Source organism: Pan paniscus, chromosome 12 (assembly GCF_029289425.2).
Source record: "Pan paniscus chromosome 12, NHGRI_mPanPan1-v2.0_pri, whole genome shotgun sequence".
Lineage (NCBI taxonomy): Eukaryota > Metazoa > Chordata > Mammalia > Primates > Hominidae > Pan > Pan paniscus.
Window position 1 is genome coordinate 94354249 of NC_073261.2, and position 13819 is coordinate 94368067.

General features: G+C 40.7%; 1 protein-coding gene across 6 annotated transcripts in view; it reads right to left on the reverse strand.

Annotated features, from left to right (window-relative positions):
- Positions 1 to 13819, reverse strand: part of SPAST (spastin) — an 89997-nt gene that overhangs the window by 18526 nt on the left and 57652 nt on the right. For all 6 annotated transcript variants that reach the window (XM_034952892.2, XM_034952891.3, XM_034952894.4 and 3 more), the window contains 5 exons: positions 12085 to 12159; positions 10621 to 10692; positions 2481 to 2556; positions 2151 to 2242; positions 1927 to 2006 (listed from right to left, as the gene is read on the reverse strand). In XM_034952892.2, the coding sequence (XP_034808783.1) occupies positions 1927 to 2006; positions 2151 to 2242; positions 2481 to 2556; positions 10621 to 10692; positions 12085 to 12159 (395 nt within the window). The remainder of the gene's footprint in view (positions 1 to 1926; positions 2007 to 2150; positions 2243 to 2480; positions 2557 to 10620; positions 10693 to 12084; positions 12160 to 13819) is intronic.

Below are 13819 nucleotides of genomic sequence, written 5' to 3' on the forward strand. Positions count from 1 at the left end.
AGCAAAAAGAACAAAGCTGTAAGTATCACGTTACCTGACTTTAAACCGAACTATACAGCAGCCCAAACAGCATAATTCTGGTATAAAAACAGACACACAAACCAAAGGAACAGGACAGAAAATTGAGAAATAAAGCCACACACCTATAACCATCTGATCTTTGATAAGACTGACAAAAACAAGCAATGAGGAAAAGGACTCCCTATTCAATAAATGGCATGGGGATTACTGGCTAGCCATATGTAGAAAAATGAAACTGGACCCTTACTTTTCACCATATACAAAAATTAACTCAAGGTGGATTAAAGATTTAAATGTAAGATTTCAAAGTATAAAAATGCTAGAAGAAAACTAGGAAATACACTTCTTGACATCAGCCTCAGAAAGAAATTTTGGCTAAGTCCCCAAACACAATTGCAACAAAAATAAAAATTGACAAGTGGGACCTAATTAAACTAAAGAGCTTCTGCACAGCAAAAAGAACCATCAACAGAGTAAACAGACAATCTACAGAACTGCATCTAACAATGGTCTGATATCCAGAATCTATAAGGAATTCAAACAATTGAACAAGCTAAAAACACACGACCCTATTAAAAAATGGGTAAAAAGGAAATGAATAGACACTTCTCAAAAGACATACGAGGGGACAACAAACATGAAAAAATGCTCATCATCACTAACCATCAGAAAAATGCAAATCAAAATCACAATGAGATATCTCACACCAGTCAGAATGGCTATTAATAAAATGGCAAAAAAAATCCCATATTGTCTACAGATTGGCGGGAAAAAGTAAAAAAATAACAGATGTTGGTGAGGTTGTGGAGCGTATGTACTGCTGGTAGGAATGTAAAGTTCAGTCATTGTAGAAAGCAGTTTGAAGATTTCTCAAAAAACATAAAACAAATCTACCTTTGACCCTGCAATCCCATTACTGGGTATATACCCAAAGGAAAATAGATCATTATACCAAAAAGACATGCATTTCATGTTTATTGATGTACTATTCACGACAGCAGACATAGAATCAATCTAAGTGTCCATCAATGGTGGACTGGATAAAGAAAATGTGGTACGTACACACCATGGAATACTATGTACTACGCAGCCATAAAAAAGAATGAAATAATGTCCTTTGCAGCAACATGGATGGAGGTGGAGGCCTTAATACTACGCCAATTAATGTGGGAACAGTAAACCAAATAGCTCATGTTCTCATAAGTGGGGAGCTAAAAATTGAGTACACATGGACATAAACATGGGAACAATACACACTGCGGACTACTACATGGGGGAAGAAAGCAGTGAGGTGTGGGTTGAAAAACTCCCTACTGCACCCTATGCTCACTACCTGGGTGCAATATACCCACGTAACCCATCCAGTAAAGAGAGAAAAAATCAAGTTATTTTACAAATTTGAAAAAATCAATTTGGATTCAGACTTTTACACTACTACAGCCAATCTAGAAACAATGGAGCAATATTGTAAATTCCTTGGGAAAGGATGCCCAAGAATTTTATGCTGACCCAAACCGTCCTTCCAGTATGAAGGGAATAAACTGCTCAAACACACAAGAACAGAAAACACATTTTCCATGAACCCTGATTTGATCATTTTCTCATGAAGCCCAATAAAAGACGGTAAGAATCAATTTTCAAGTTTAAAGATAATTTAATGCAACCCAGAAGAACTGACCAATTTGCCTAAAACCGTAACTAAACCTTTACTAGACTAATTCTCCTGATATCAAGCTGTTGACCTCAAAATCCTTACGTAGTTGGTAACAAGAGGCTAGAGATAGTACTGGAAGAAAATAGTGAATTTAGTCTTAAAACTGAGAGTAAGGAAATAATATGTAAGATGGACACATGAGTAAATATTGTCTGTAATAAATGCATGTATTTCCATATAAATCTCCCTACCTGAGAACAGCCTCATCAAGCTCTTGTGGCCTATTAGTTGCACCCATTACAAGTACTCTGTCATCTCCAGCAGACTGTACCTACAAGCAAAAAATCTTTTTTCAACTCATTTAGAAAAGTAATAACAAATATAAAGATATTTGTATTTTTAACCTTGGCCATTTAATAGGAAAATATATATACTAAAATGCTGCCACATTAAAAATATCATAATCAACACTTACACCATCAAATTCTATTAGAAATTCAGTTTTTAGGCGTCTACTAGCATCGTGCTCCCCTTCTCTTCTTTCACACAAAAGGCTATCAACTTCATCTAGAGGAAATACAAGTATAAGACTTTAATTAAAGACCAAGCTATGTGAGTCATCTGAGATTAATCTAGTTTACTACTTATTAATATAGTGGGTCCTACTAAATTCATTAGATAGTCTTTAAGCTTGCCCTTCTTTAAAACTTCTTCCTTCTGAATAATGTTTCCAATCGTATCTTTCCTATTTGGAGAGGGAAATTTCACAAATAGTCAATAACTTAGTTGGAAAATGTGTTCTTACCTATAAAAATTATAGAAGGTTGAAGTTCTCGAGCCACAGCAAAAAGAGCCCTCACCAATTTCTCTCCTTCTCCCACCTAAAACAAAGCATTATACTGTTATACACATAAAATGCAACATTATTCCAGTTTTTTAAATTTTATGTTGAAAATCTAGCACACAGGAATTTAATTTCCCTTCCTTAAAACAACCAAAGATTTGGTTTGAGAAAGGGGAGAGTACTACTGAACCGTCCCTTACAATTTTAGACAACAGACTGTGATTTCATACAGCCTGGTTAAGTGCTTTAAAAATTCATCTGTTTTGCTTCACCCTACATTCCTAAGACTTGAGAATGAAATAGCTCTTCAGTCAAGGATATAACTAGTGAGAAAAGGGGAAGACTAGGGGAGAGAAAAAGACACTGTACATATTCTTTAAGCCCTAGATTACACGGTATATTTATAGAAGCAAGTAAGTTGGAATGTGCTCTCCTAAACAAAACTTGCGCTATTAAGAACACCGTGAAAAGTCATTCTCACATAAATATCAAAATTTCTTTTTTTTTTTTTCCTTTTTTTTTTTTTGAGACAGAGTTTTGCTCTATAGCCCAGTCTGGAGTGCAGTGGTGCAATCTCGGCTCACTGTGACTTTTGCCTCCTGGGTTCAAGTGATTCTCATCCCTCAACATCCCAGGTAGCTGGGATTACAGGCGCCCACCACCACGCCTGGCTAATTTTTGTATTTTTAGTAAAGGTGGGGTTTTACCATATTGGTAAATTCATTAGATAGTCTTTAAGCCTGCCCTTCTTTAAAACTTCTTCCTTCTGAATAATGTTTCCAATCATATCTTTCCTATTTGGAGAGGGAAATTTCACAAATAGTCAACTAACTTAGTTGGCCAGGCTGATCTCAAACTCCTGACCTCAAGTGATCCACCTAACTTGGCCTCCTGAAGTGCTGGAATTACAGACGTGAGCCACTGCGCCCAGCCAATAAATATCAAAATATTTCCAGATAGTCCAGAAGGTCAATGAACACCCCTTGAGACATTCCCAGGTGCTGACACCATACAAAGGCCATTTTATACACCAGAGTAATGAGTCATGAGGTCTGTGATAATCTACTGTAAAAATTTTTCTGTCCTCTAGGTGGCATTTATTCTTTTTACTGAAGATTTAACTTAAAAACAAAAGAAATGTCACCAGATTTAGAATAATCAAAACAAATATTCCAGGCCGGGCGCGGCAGCTCAGACCTGTAATCCCAGCACTTTGGGAGGCTGAGGCGGGCGGATCACGAGGTCAGGAGATCGAGACCATCCTGGCTAACACGGTGAAACCTCGTCTCTACTAAAAATACAAAAAATTAGCCAGGCATGGTGGCAGGCGCCTGTAGTCCCAGCTACTCGGGAGGCTGAGGCAGGAGAATGGCGTGAACCCAGGAGGTGGAGCTTGCAGTGAGCCAAGATGGTACCACTGCACTCCAGCCCGGGCGACAGAGCAAGACTCCATCTCACACACACACACACACACAAAATTATCAGAGCTGAAAGAAATCTCAAAAGATCATCTCCTATGACATTAACATTTTACAGATGAAACAAGCCTAAAGTTATACTTTCTTAAGGCCAGTTCAGGATGTAAAAGTTAGAGGCCGGGTGCAGTGGCTCATGCCTGTAATCCCAGCACTTTGGGAGGCCAAGGTGGGTGGATCACCTGAGGTCAGGAGTTCAAGACCAGCCTGGCCAACATGGTGAAACCCTGTGTCTACTAAAACTACAAAAATTAGCCGGGTATGGTGGCGCATGCTTGTAATCCCAGCTACTCGGGAGGCTGACGTGGGAGAATTGCTTGAACCTGAGAGTTGGAGGTTGCAGTGAGCCGAGATTGCACCACTGCACTTTGGCCTGGGGCGAAAAAGTGAGACCTTGTCCCAAAAAAATAAAAAGCTAGGCTAGAATCCCTATCTCCTAACTTCCACAACAATACTTTCCATTATACCATGTGCATAATGTGGGTAAACATGCTTTAATAACAACTTGAAGACCAGGCACAGTGACTCATGCCTGTGATCCTAGCACTTTGGGAGGCCGAAATGGGAGGATCATTTGAGCTCAGAAGTTTGAGACCAGCCCTGGCAACACAGTGACACCATGTCACTACAAAAAAAAAAATTTTTTTTTTTTGAGATGGAGTCTCGGCTCACTGCAATCTCTGCCTCCCAGGTTCAAGCAACTCTCCTGCCTCAGCCTCCTGAGTAAGTGGGATTACAGGCGCCTGCCACCACACCCTGCTAATTTTTTGTATTTTTAGTAGAGACAGGGTTTCACCATGTTAGCCAGGCTGGTCTCGAACTCCTGACCTTGTGATTCGCCTGCCTCGGCCTCCCAAAGTGCTGGGATTACAGGCGTGAGTCACCGCATTCGGCCCCCCAGAATTTTTTAAAATTAGCTGGGCATGGTGGCATGTGCCTATAGTCCCAGCTACGTGGGATGCTAAGGTGGGAGGATCACTTGAGCCCAGGAGGCTGAGGCTGCAGTGAGCCATGATCACGCCACTGTACTCCAGCCTGGGCGACAGAACAAGACCCTGTCTTAAAAAATAAATCGATAAATAAATAGAGTAACGACTTATAAAATTTCACATAGGAAGTAAAATGTGATCAGAAAAACAGGTACCATTTTATAGTTATTTTTAACTACTTCAGAATATTGAGAGCATTTTAAGTACTACGGTTTATTAAAATATTTAAAGAAACTTACAGAAGATTTTACTTAGCACAGATAATACAAGAGAAATATTACTGCCCACATGGAGACCATCTTCTAGTGGAGGTGACAGTTAATATTATTAACTTCTCTGATTTTTTTTTCCTAGTATTTAAATCTAGCAGCATACTGATGTACTGAAGACCAAACTTTACATTTTGAAGACTGTGTGGAAAAAACACTGTAAACTGGCAAGAACTATGTGAATGTTCGTTTTTTTTTTTTTTTTTTGAATAATAGATAAGCAGGTTAACTGTTCGAACATATAAGAAAAATATAAAAATTAAATCTGTGTAAAAAAGCACAACTACAACTACTTGCAACAATCTGGATAAATCTCACAAATACAATGCTGATGAAAGAAGCCAAATACACATACACACAAAATCCTACATCATTAGATTTATATAAAGTTCAAAGGCATGCTAGCTTTGTCTATGATGTTAGTAGTCTAGTAGTTTTGAGGGAGAGGAGTGAGTGGATAAAGATGGTGGAGTTCCTGGAGGGATTTTAGGGCCACAGGTAACAATTTATTTCTTGACCTGGGTGGTGATTATGAAAGTATATTCGCTTTGTGGTAATCCACTGAGCTGTATACAGCTGTATACTTATGCTATAAATACTTTTCTACATGTTAGTTATTCAATAAACAAGGTTAAACAATAATACAACATGTTAAGATACATATGTAACTGATTTTTTTGTGGAAAATAATCTAGGTATTTTAATAACACAAATGTTGTCCATGACTATGATGCAGTTCCTCCCAAAAGCTTTCTCAGGATAGATCATGAGACAGAACATCTACATAATATTACACAATGCTGCTTCTTTTTTTTTTTGAGATGGAGTTTCACTTTTGTTGCCCAGGCTGGAGTGGAATGGCGCAATCTCGGCTCACCGCAACCTCCGCCTCCTGGGCTCAAGTGATTCTCCTGCCTCAGCCTCCCGAGTAGCTGGGATTACAGGCATGTGCCACAATGCCCAGCTTATCTTTTGTATTTTTAGTAGAGATTTAGTATTTAGTATTTAGTAGAGATTTGTATTTAGTAGAGAAACATGGGGTTTCTCCATGTTAATCAGGCTGGTCTCAAACTCCTGACCTGCCCACCTCGGCCTCCCAAAGTGCTGGGATCACAGGTGTGAGCCACTGCGCCTGGCACAATGCTTCCTTTTTAAGTCTTCAAAGTCAGGTCACATCTGAGGTAAAATATTCAGTTCTTATCTAGGCATACTGACAAACTGGCATGAGACCATAGAAAGACAACTAAAATAGTAACTATTCTGGGGACTGGAGGGAAGCAGATATAACATTAAGTTCCTATATATTTGAAAGGCTGTCTCATAAAAAAAAAAAAAGATTGAGTTTTGTTAAATCAAGTATGTAAAAATTAGAAAAAGCAGATTTCAGTTAGACATAAGGAAAAAATTGTATTAGCTAGAACTGACAAAATGATAGACTAGACATTTCAATTTTCTTTTTCTTTTCTTTTTTTGAGATGGGATCTCACTCTGCCACCCAGGCTGGAGTACAGTGGCATGATCTCTCGGCTCACAGCAAACTCCACCTCCCAAGCTCAAGAAATCCTCCCACTTCAGTCTCCCAAGTAGCTGGGACCACAGGCACACGCCACCACGCCCGACTAATTTTTTGTATTTCTGGTAGAGACAGGGTTTCGCCATGTTGCCCAGCCTGGTCTTGAACTCCTGAGCTCAAGTGATCCACCTGCCTTGGCCTCCCAAAGTGCTGGGATTACAGGCATGAGCCACCACACCTAGCCTCAACTTTCTTAAAAGTAAACTTACTTCAAGATATTCAGGCAGTATCAGAATTGGGGGTTAAGATCATGAATGCTATGTTGTTTCTGGAAACATGAAGATGAAACAGTACTCTTGAAAAAAGTATGGATAAAAGAGAATGGTTGCTGTAGGCCGGGTGTGGTGGCTTACGCCTATAATCCAGCACTTTGGGAGGTAGATGCGGGCGGATCACAAGGTCAGGAGATCGAGACCAACCTGGCCAACATGGTGAAACCCCATCTCTACTAAAATACAAAAATTAGCCAGGTGTGGTGGCGGGTGCCTGTAGTCCCAGCTACTCGGCAGGCTAAGGCAGGGGGATCACTTGAACCCGGGAGGCAGAGGCTGCAGTGAGCCGAGATCACGCCACTGCACTCCAGAGCAAGACTCCATCTCAAAAAACAAAACAAAACAAAAAAAAAGAGAATGGTTGCTGTAATATTTTTAATGAAAGGCCACAATCACTGGAGCTCAAATCCTAGTTTCCCACTTCCTGGTTATGAGATCCTGAGCAGATCACTGGACTCTGTAATTCCCTAATTAATAAAATAGAGGTATGAGAATAATATCTATACCTCATATGATTACTCCACAAATATTTATTCAATACCTACTCACAGCCAACTACTGAAAATTGAAGTGAAGAACACATGGTGATAGTCTCTGCCCGCATGGAGACCATCTTCTAGTGGAGGTGACAGTGATATCAGATACAATTAAAATAATCCTATCAATGAATATGAATTGCAACTCCAGTGAGTATGAAAATGAGGTGCAAGTGGTGCTAGGAGAATAATAACGGGGAATAGTTTGGAGGGTCAGGGAAGGTTGTAACATTTCAACTGGTATCTGAAGAATAAGTACAAATTAACCAGGAGAAGATAGTGTTCCTGAGAAAGGAAACTCCATGAAGAGGAATCCCATGACAGGAAAAAGCATAACAATATTTGAAGAACTGTCTAAGGAAGAGGGAGTCTTAGCAAACAGACTTCAAAAACTATGGGTCCAACACCAAGGCTATCTCTATCATAGTGATGGAGGCTACTTTAGTCCAATGCCATAACAACTATGGTCAACATGTCAAGTTTGCTTTAACTCACTGCTCATTATACAACCTTACAAGTAAGTTTCCCATACATGTCTATAGGTACAGGGAGAGAACATGCTGTTCATAGCAGCTAGACAATTCTGATCTCATGTCTGTTCCGAAGACATAGATCTGCTCTTGGTGTACTGATAAAATCACGTTTCTCTCGCTGCAAAACTGTAGGCAGTAAAATTATCCTTTGAGCCTCTCATGGAAAGAGGCTATCTGGATATCATGTGGTGATGACCTCTGGATTCACCTCTGGATTTTTTTTTTTTTTTTTTTTTTTTGAGACAGAGTCTCACTCAGTTGCCCAGGCTGGAGTGCAGTGGTGCCATCTCGGCTCACTGCAACCTCTGCCTCCTGGGTTCGAGCAATAGCTGGGATTACAGGCGCACACCACCAAGTCTGGCTAATTTTTGTATTTTTAGTCGAGACGGGGTTTTGCAATGTTGGCCAGGCTGGTTTTGAACTCCTGACCTCAGGTGATCTGCCAGCCTTGGCCTCCCAAAGTGCTGGGATTACAGGCGGGAGCCACCACACCTGGCCTCACCTCTGGATTTCGGTGCAACAAATGCTGACACTTCAAACTTTTACAGGTAACATGTTCTTTCATCAGATTCACATTTCAGTTTAAGTATGTTTGCCAAAACACTTTCAACCATAAAAGTTTGTTTTGTTTTGTTTTTGAGACGTGGTCTTGCTGACGCCCAGGTTGGAATGCATTGGCATGATCGTGGCTCACTGCAACCTCAACCTCCTTGACTCAAGTGATCCTCCCACCTCAGCCTCCTGATTTGCTGGGACCACGTATTCGATGGCATGTCCAGCTAAATTTTTTATTTTTTGTAGAGATGGGGGTCTCACTATGTTGCCCAGGGTGGTATTGAACTCCTGGCCTCAAGCAATCCTCCTGCGTCATTCTCCCAAAGTACTGGGATTACAGGAGTTAGCCACCATGCCCCCCCTTGTTTTGTTTCTTTGAGACAGGGTCTCACACTGTCACTCAGGCTAGAGTGCAGTGGCATGATCACAGTTCACTGCAGCCTCAACCTCTCAGGCTCAAGAGATCCTCTCGCCTCAGCTTCCTGAGCAGCTGGGACTACAGGTGCATGCCACCACACCTGGCTAAATTTTTTATTTTTGGTAGAGATGGGGTTTCACCATGTTGCCTAGGCTGGTCTCCAACTTCTGGGCTCAGGTGATCTTCCTGCCTCAGCCTCCCAAAATGCTAGGATTATAGGCATGGGCCACTGTGCCCGGCCAATCATAAAGGTTTTGATAAAGGCAAGCAGAGACTAAGGTATCTTTGGGAGGGGGAGAGGGCAACCAAGAGAAAGGGAGAGACGGAGAAAGACAAAGCAGTGTAAGGTTTGACAGAAACTACTTCACAGTTTTGCAATGCACCAGTTATATTTACACACTAGTTCTGCACACCAGACAAATTACTCTCTTTAAGCACTGTAGTTATGCTTGCCCTACCCCAAAACTAGACTGAACACTTCTTTGAATAATACTATAGGGTCAGCAGAGGGTGAATGGAAAAAGAAAACGAAATTATAAACAATCAAAAGAAAGCAGGGAAAATCTACTGGCCAGGTGTGGTGGCTCACATTTGTAATTCCAGCACTTTGAGAGTCCAAGGCAGGAGGATTGCTTAAGCCCAGGAATTTGAAAGTAGCCTGGCAACATAGCGAGACTGTGTCTCTATTACAAAAAAAAAAAAAAAATTAAAACAGGGAAAATCTTCTGTCATATTTTAGATCAGAATCAGAAGGCCAGAAATACTCAGTTTATGCCATCAGATCTGTGTTCCTATCTGGTGGCTCCTTGAGATAAAATCCACTTTACTTGAAGCTTAAGTGGAAAGTGATAGTATTTGTTAATGGGTTGAACTGTGTTCTCCAAAAACGTGTTGAAGTCCTATCCCTAGTACCTATGAATGTGACATTATTTGGACATAGAATTGTTGCTGATGACAAACTTAAATTGAGATCATTAGGGTGGGTCCTAATCCACAGGGGAAATTTGGACATGGTGACAGATACAGGGAGAATGCCACATGAAGATAAAGACAGAGATAGGAGGGATGCATCTACAAGCCAAGGAATACAAAAGATTGCCAGCAAGCCACCAGAAGCCAGGAGAGAGGCACACAACATACATTTTCCCTCATAGCCCTCAGGAGGAAGCAACCCTGCCAACATTTTGACTGATCTTAGACTTCTACCTTCCACAACTGTGAGACAATAAATTGCTGATGTTTAAGCCAGCCAGTTTACGGTATTTTATTACATGGCCCCAGTAAACTAATACAGTATTTGACAACACAAATGTACATAACTTTCTACTCTGAAGATTGATATTCATCATATGTAAATAATAGATACAATAGATAAGCTCCTAGAAAAATGTTTTCATGAAATATTATTACCATTTACAGTTAACACGGTAACATTAAGACAGTAACTTAAAATACGACAATATTGGAAACAGAGCACTCACGTATTTTGAAGTTAAACTTGCAGCACTTATATTAAAGAAAGTTGCATTCGATTCTGCAGCTACTGCTTTAGCCTTTAAAAATCACAAGAGCAAATATTAAATTAGTTCAATATTTTACATTTAAAAGATAACCATATTTACCGATTTAAGTACTAGAAAAGATTCTCTAAAAATGTAAGCTATGAGGCCGGGTGTGGTGGCTCATGCCTGTAATCCCAGCACTTTGGGAGGCCAAGGCAGGCGCATCACTTGAGGCCAAGAGTTTGAGACCAGCCTGGCCAACATGGTGAAATCCCATCTCTAATAAAAATACAAAAATTAGTCAGGCGTGGTGGCGCATGCCTGTAATCCCAGCTACTCGGGAAGCTGACGTGGCAGAATTGCTTGAACCCAGGAGGAAGAGATGGTAGTGAGCCGAGATCACATCACTGCACTCCAGCTTGGGTGATAAAGTAAGACTGTCTAAAAAAAAAATTAATAAAAAATAAAAATAAAAATGTAAGGTATAATACAATCCCCAATACATGGCAATCAATGTGTTCCTTTCTCAGTAATAAGGACAGGTTATAGGAAGAGCTATGCTTCTTTCTACTCTCCTCCTGAGAGAGAATGAGTAGAGAGAGATTTAAAAAAAAAGAGAGACAGTGTTATTCTCCTCTCTTCTTAGATATACAAAGATAACTGCTTTGAGAAAGACAAACATCTAAGGAAAAGTTACTCTTTCCCTCTTTGTTTCTTCCATCCAGGAGGACTATGCAGAGGAAAGAGGTATCCAGAGCCTGATAAAAACTTCTGGCAAAAGAATACTTAAAAAAAAAAAAAAAAGCTATAACATACTGATTACTTAAATAAAGTTATTATGATAGTAGAAGCAAAAATCAGGGGTTAGAAAGATACTCAATATAGTAAGGTAAGCTCTTCCAGGTAAAAATTTAATTTACAAAAAATAATGACAATCATACTGTCAAATTTAACCAACCAAAAACACACTACTGAAGATAACGTACATGGTTTTCCATCTACTTCTACATTGAAAAGTAGCTGAAAAACTTAAAAGTGTATCAGCCAGGTGCAGTGGCTCATGCCTGTAATCCCATCACTTTAGGAGGCCCAGGTAGGAGGACTGCTTGAGGTCAGGAGTTCGACACCAGCCTGGCCAACATGGCGAAATCCTGTCTCTGCCAAAAATAAAAAACCTAGACAGGTGTGGTGGCGTGTGCCTGTAATCCCAGCTACTTGGGAGGCTGAGGCATGAAAATCGCTTGAACCCAGGAGGCGGAGGTTGCGGTGAGCCCAGATCACTCAAAACAAAACAAAACAAACAAACAAACAAAAAAAACCCAAAAGTGTACAATAGCAAAAAGCAAGTCATAAATAATAGACTCAGGGACAAGCTAAAGTTTCTTTTTTTCATATTATCCCAAATATCTCAACAGAAAACTCAAATTTGAAGAGAACCCTTACCAGCATTGTCTTCCCATTCCCAGGTGGACCAAAGAGTAACAGCCCTCTGGCAGGAGCTCTAAGCCCTGTGAACAACTAAAAAATATATACTTTAGTTTACAACTATGATTCTAGAGACATTTTAAGTACTCTTTGTCATCTAAAAAGCATCCTTTTTTCAGTAGCATCTTCCCAAACAGAGCTGCCCATAGCTTTAAAGGAAACACATAACCATAAATTAGTGTAATAATTAAAAACAGCTGGGTGTAGTGGCTCACACCTGTAATCCCAGACTTTAGGGGGCAAAGACAGGAGGATTATATGAGCCCAAGAGTTCAAGACCAGCTTGGGCAACATAGGGGAACTCTGCTTCTACAAAAAATTAAAAAAAAAAAAAAAAATTAGCTGGGTGTGCTGGATCACCTGAGCTCCCAGCTATTCAGGAGGCTGAGGTGGGAGGATCACTTGAGCTTGGGAGGCCAAGGGTGCAGTAAGCTTTGATTGTGCCACTGTACTCCAGCCTGGCTGACAAAGTGAGACCCTGTCTCAAAAAAAAAAATAAAAATAAAACCAACTCCTCGGTGGTAAAAATGAAAGCAGACTGCTTAAACAAGACATATTGAACATAGGCATGTTTCTCTACTTAGAAATCCCACCAAAAAATACTAAATGAATAAAAAATATATGAATCTTCCAAACAAAAATAGAAAAGGAGATTAACACAATGAATTCCACAAAATGGAGAAATGATAAAGTGTGGTAAATCACTTAGCAGAGCTTAAAACCTAAATGCCTATTTGTGAAGGGATACCTAGATGCAAGAAGCACGCTGACGTGAACAAAAATCCCAGGAAGGTTCAGGAATTGGATGTTATCAGGCACCACAGAAAGCAGTAGTAAGGCAGGCAGTCAAAAACAGAGGAACTGGCCGGGCACGGTGGCTTACAGTGGCTCACGCCTGTAATCCCAGCACTTTGGGAGGCCGAGGCCGGCGGATCACGAGGTCAGGAGATCGAGACCATCCTGGCTAACACAATGAAACCCTGTCTCTACTAAAAATACAAAAAAATTAGCCGGGCGTGGTGGCGGGTGCCTGTCGTCCCAGCTACTCAGGAGGCTAAGGCAGGAAAATGGCGTGAACCCGGGAGGCGGAGCTTGTATTGAGCCAAGATTGCGCCACTGCACTCCAACCCGGGCGACAGAGCAAAACTCCGTCTCAAAAATAAACAAACAAACAAACAAACAAACACAGGAACTGATTGAAAGTTGGTATGAGGAACTCCCCACCAAAGGCAGTCAAGCAGGTACCAATCACCACCAAAGCAGAAGGCAGGAGTTTCGTTCTCTAAAGAAATAAGTCAGAGTCTCCAGACTCAGGGACACTAGGCATGGCAGGAATCAAGGGTAGAGCTCCTGACTGAAAACATCTCACCTACACTTTAATAATAGTGAAGGTGTATGTACTTTTAAGTTGAATCATATGAAATGGCTAATATCCAACTTAAAAAAAAAACCTGCTGGGCGCAGTGGCTCACGCCTATAATCACAGCACTTTGGGAGGCCGAGGTGGGCAGATCCCCTGAGATCAGGAGTTCAAGACCAGCCTGACCAACATGGAGAAACCCTGTCTCTACTAAAACTGCAAAATTAGCTGGGCGTGGTGGCACATGCCTGTAATCCCAGCTACTCGGGAGGTTGAGGCATGAGAATCGCTTGAACCCGGGAGGCGGAGGTTTCAGTGAGCCGAGATCGTGCC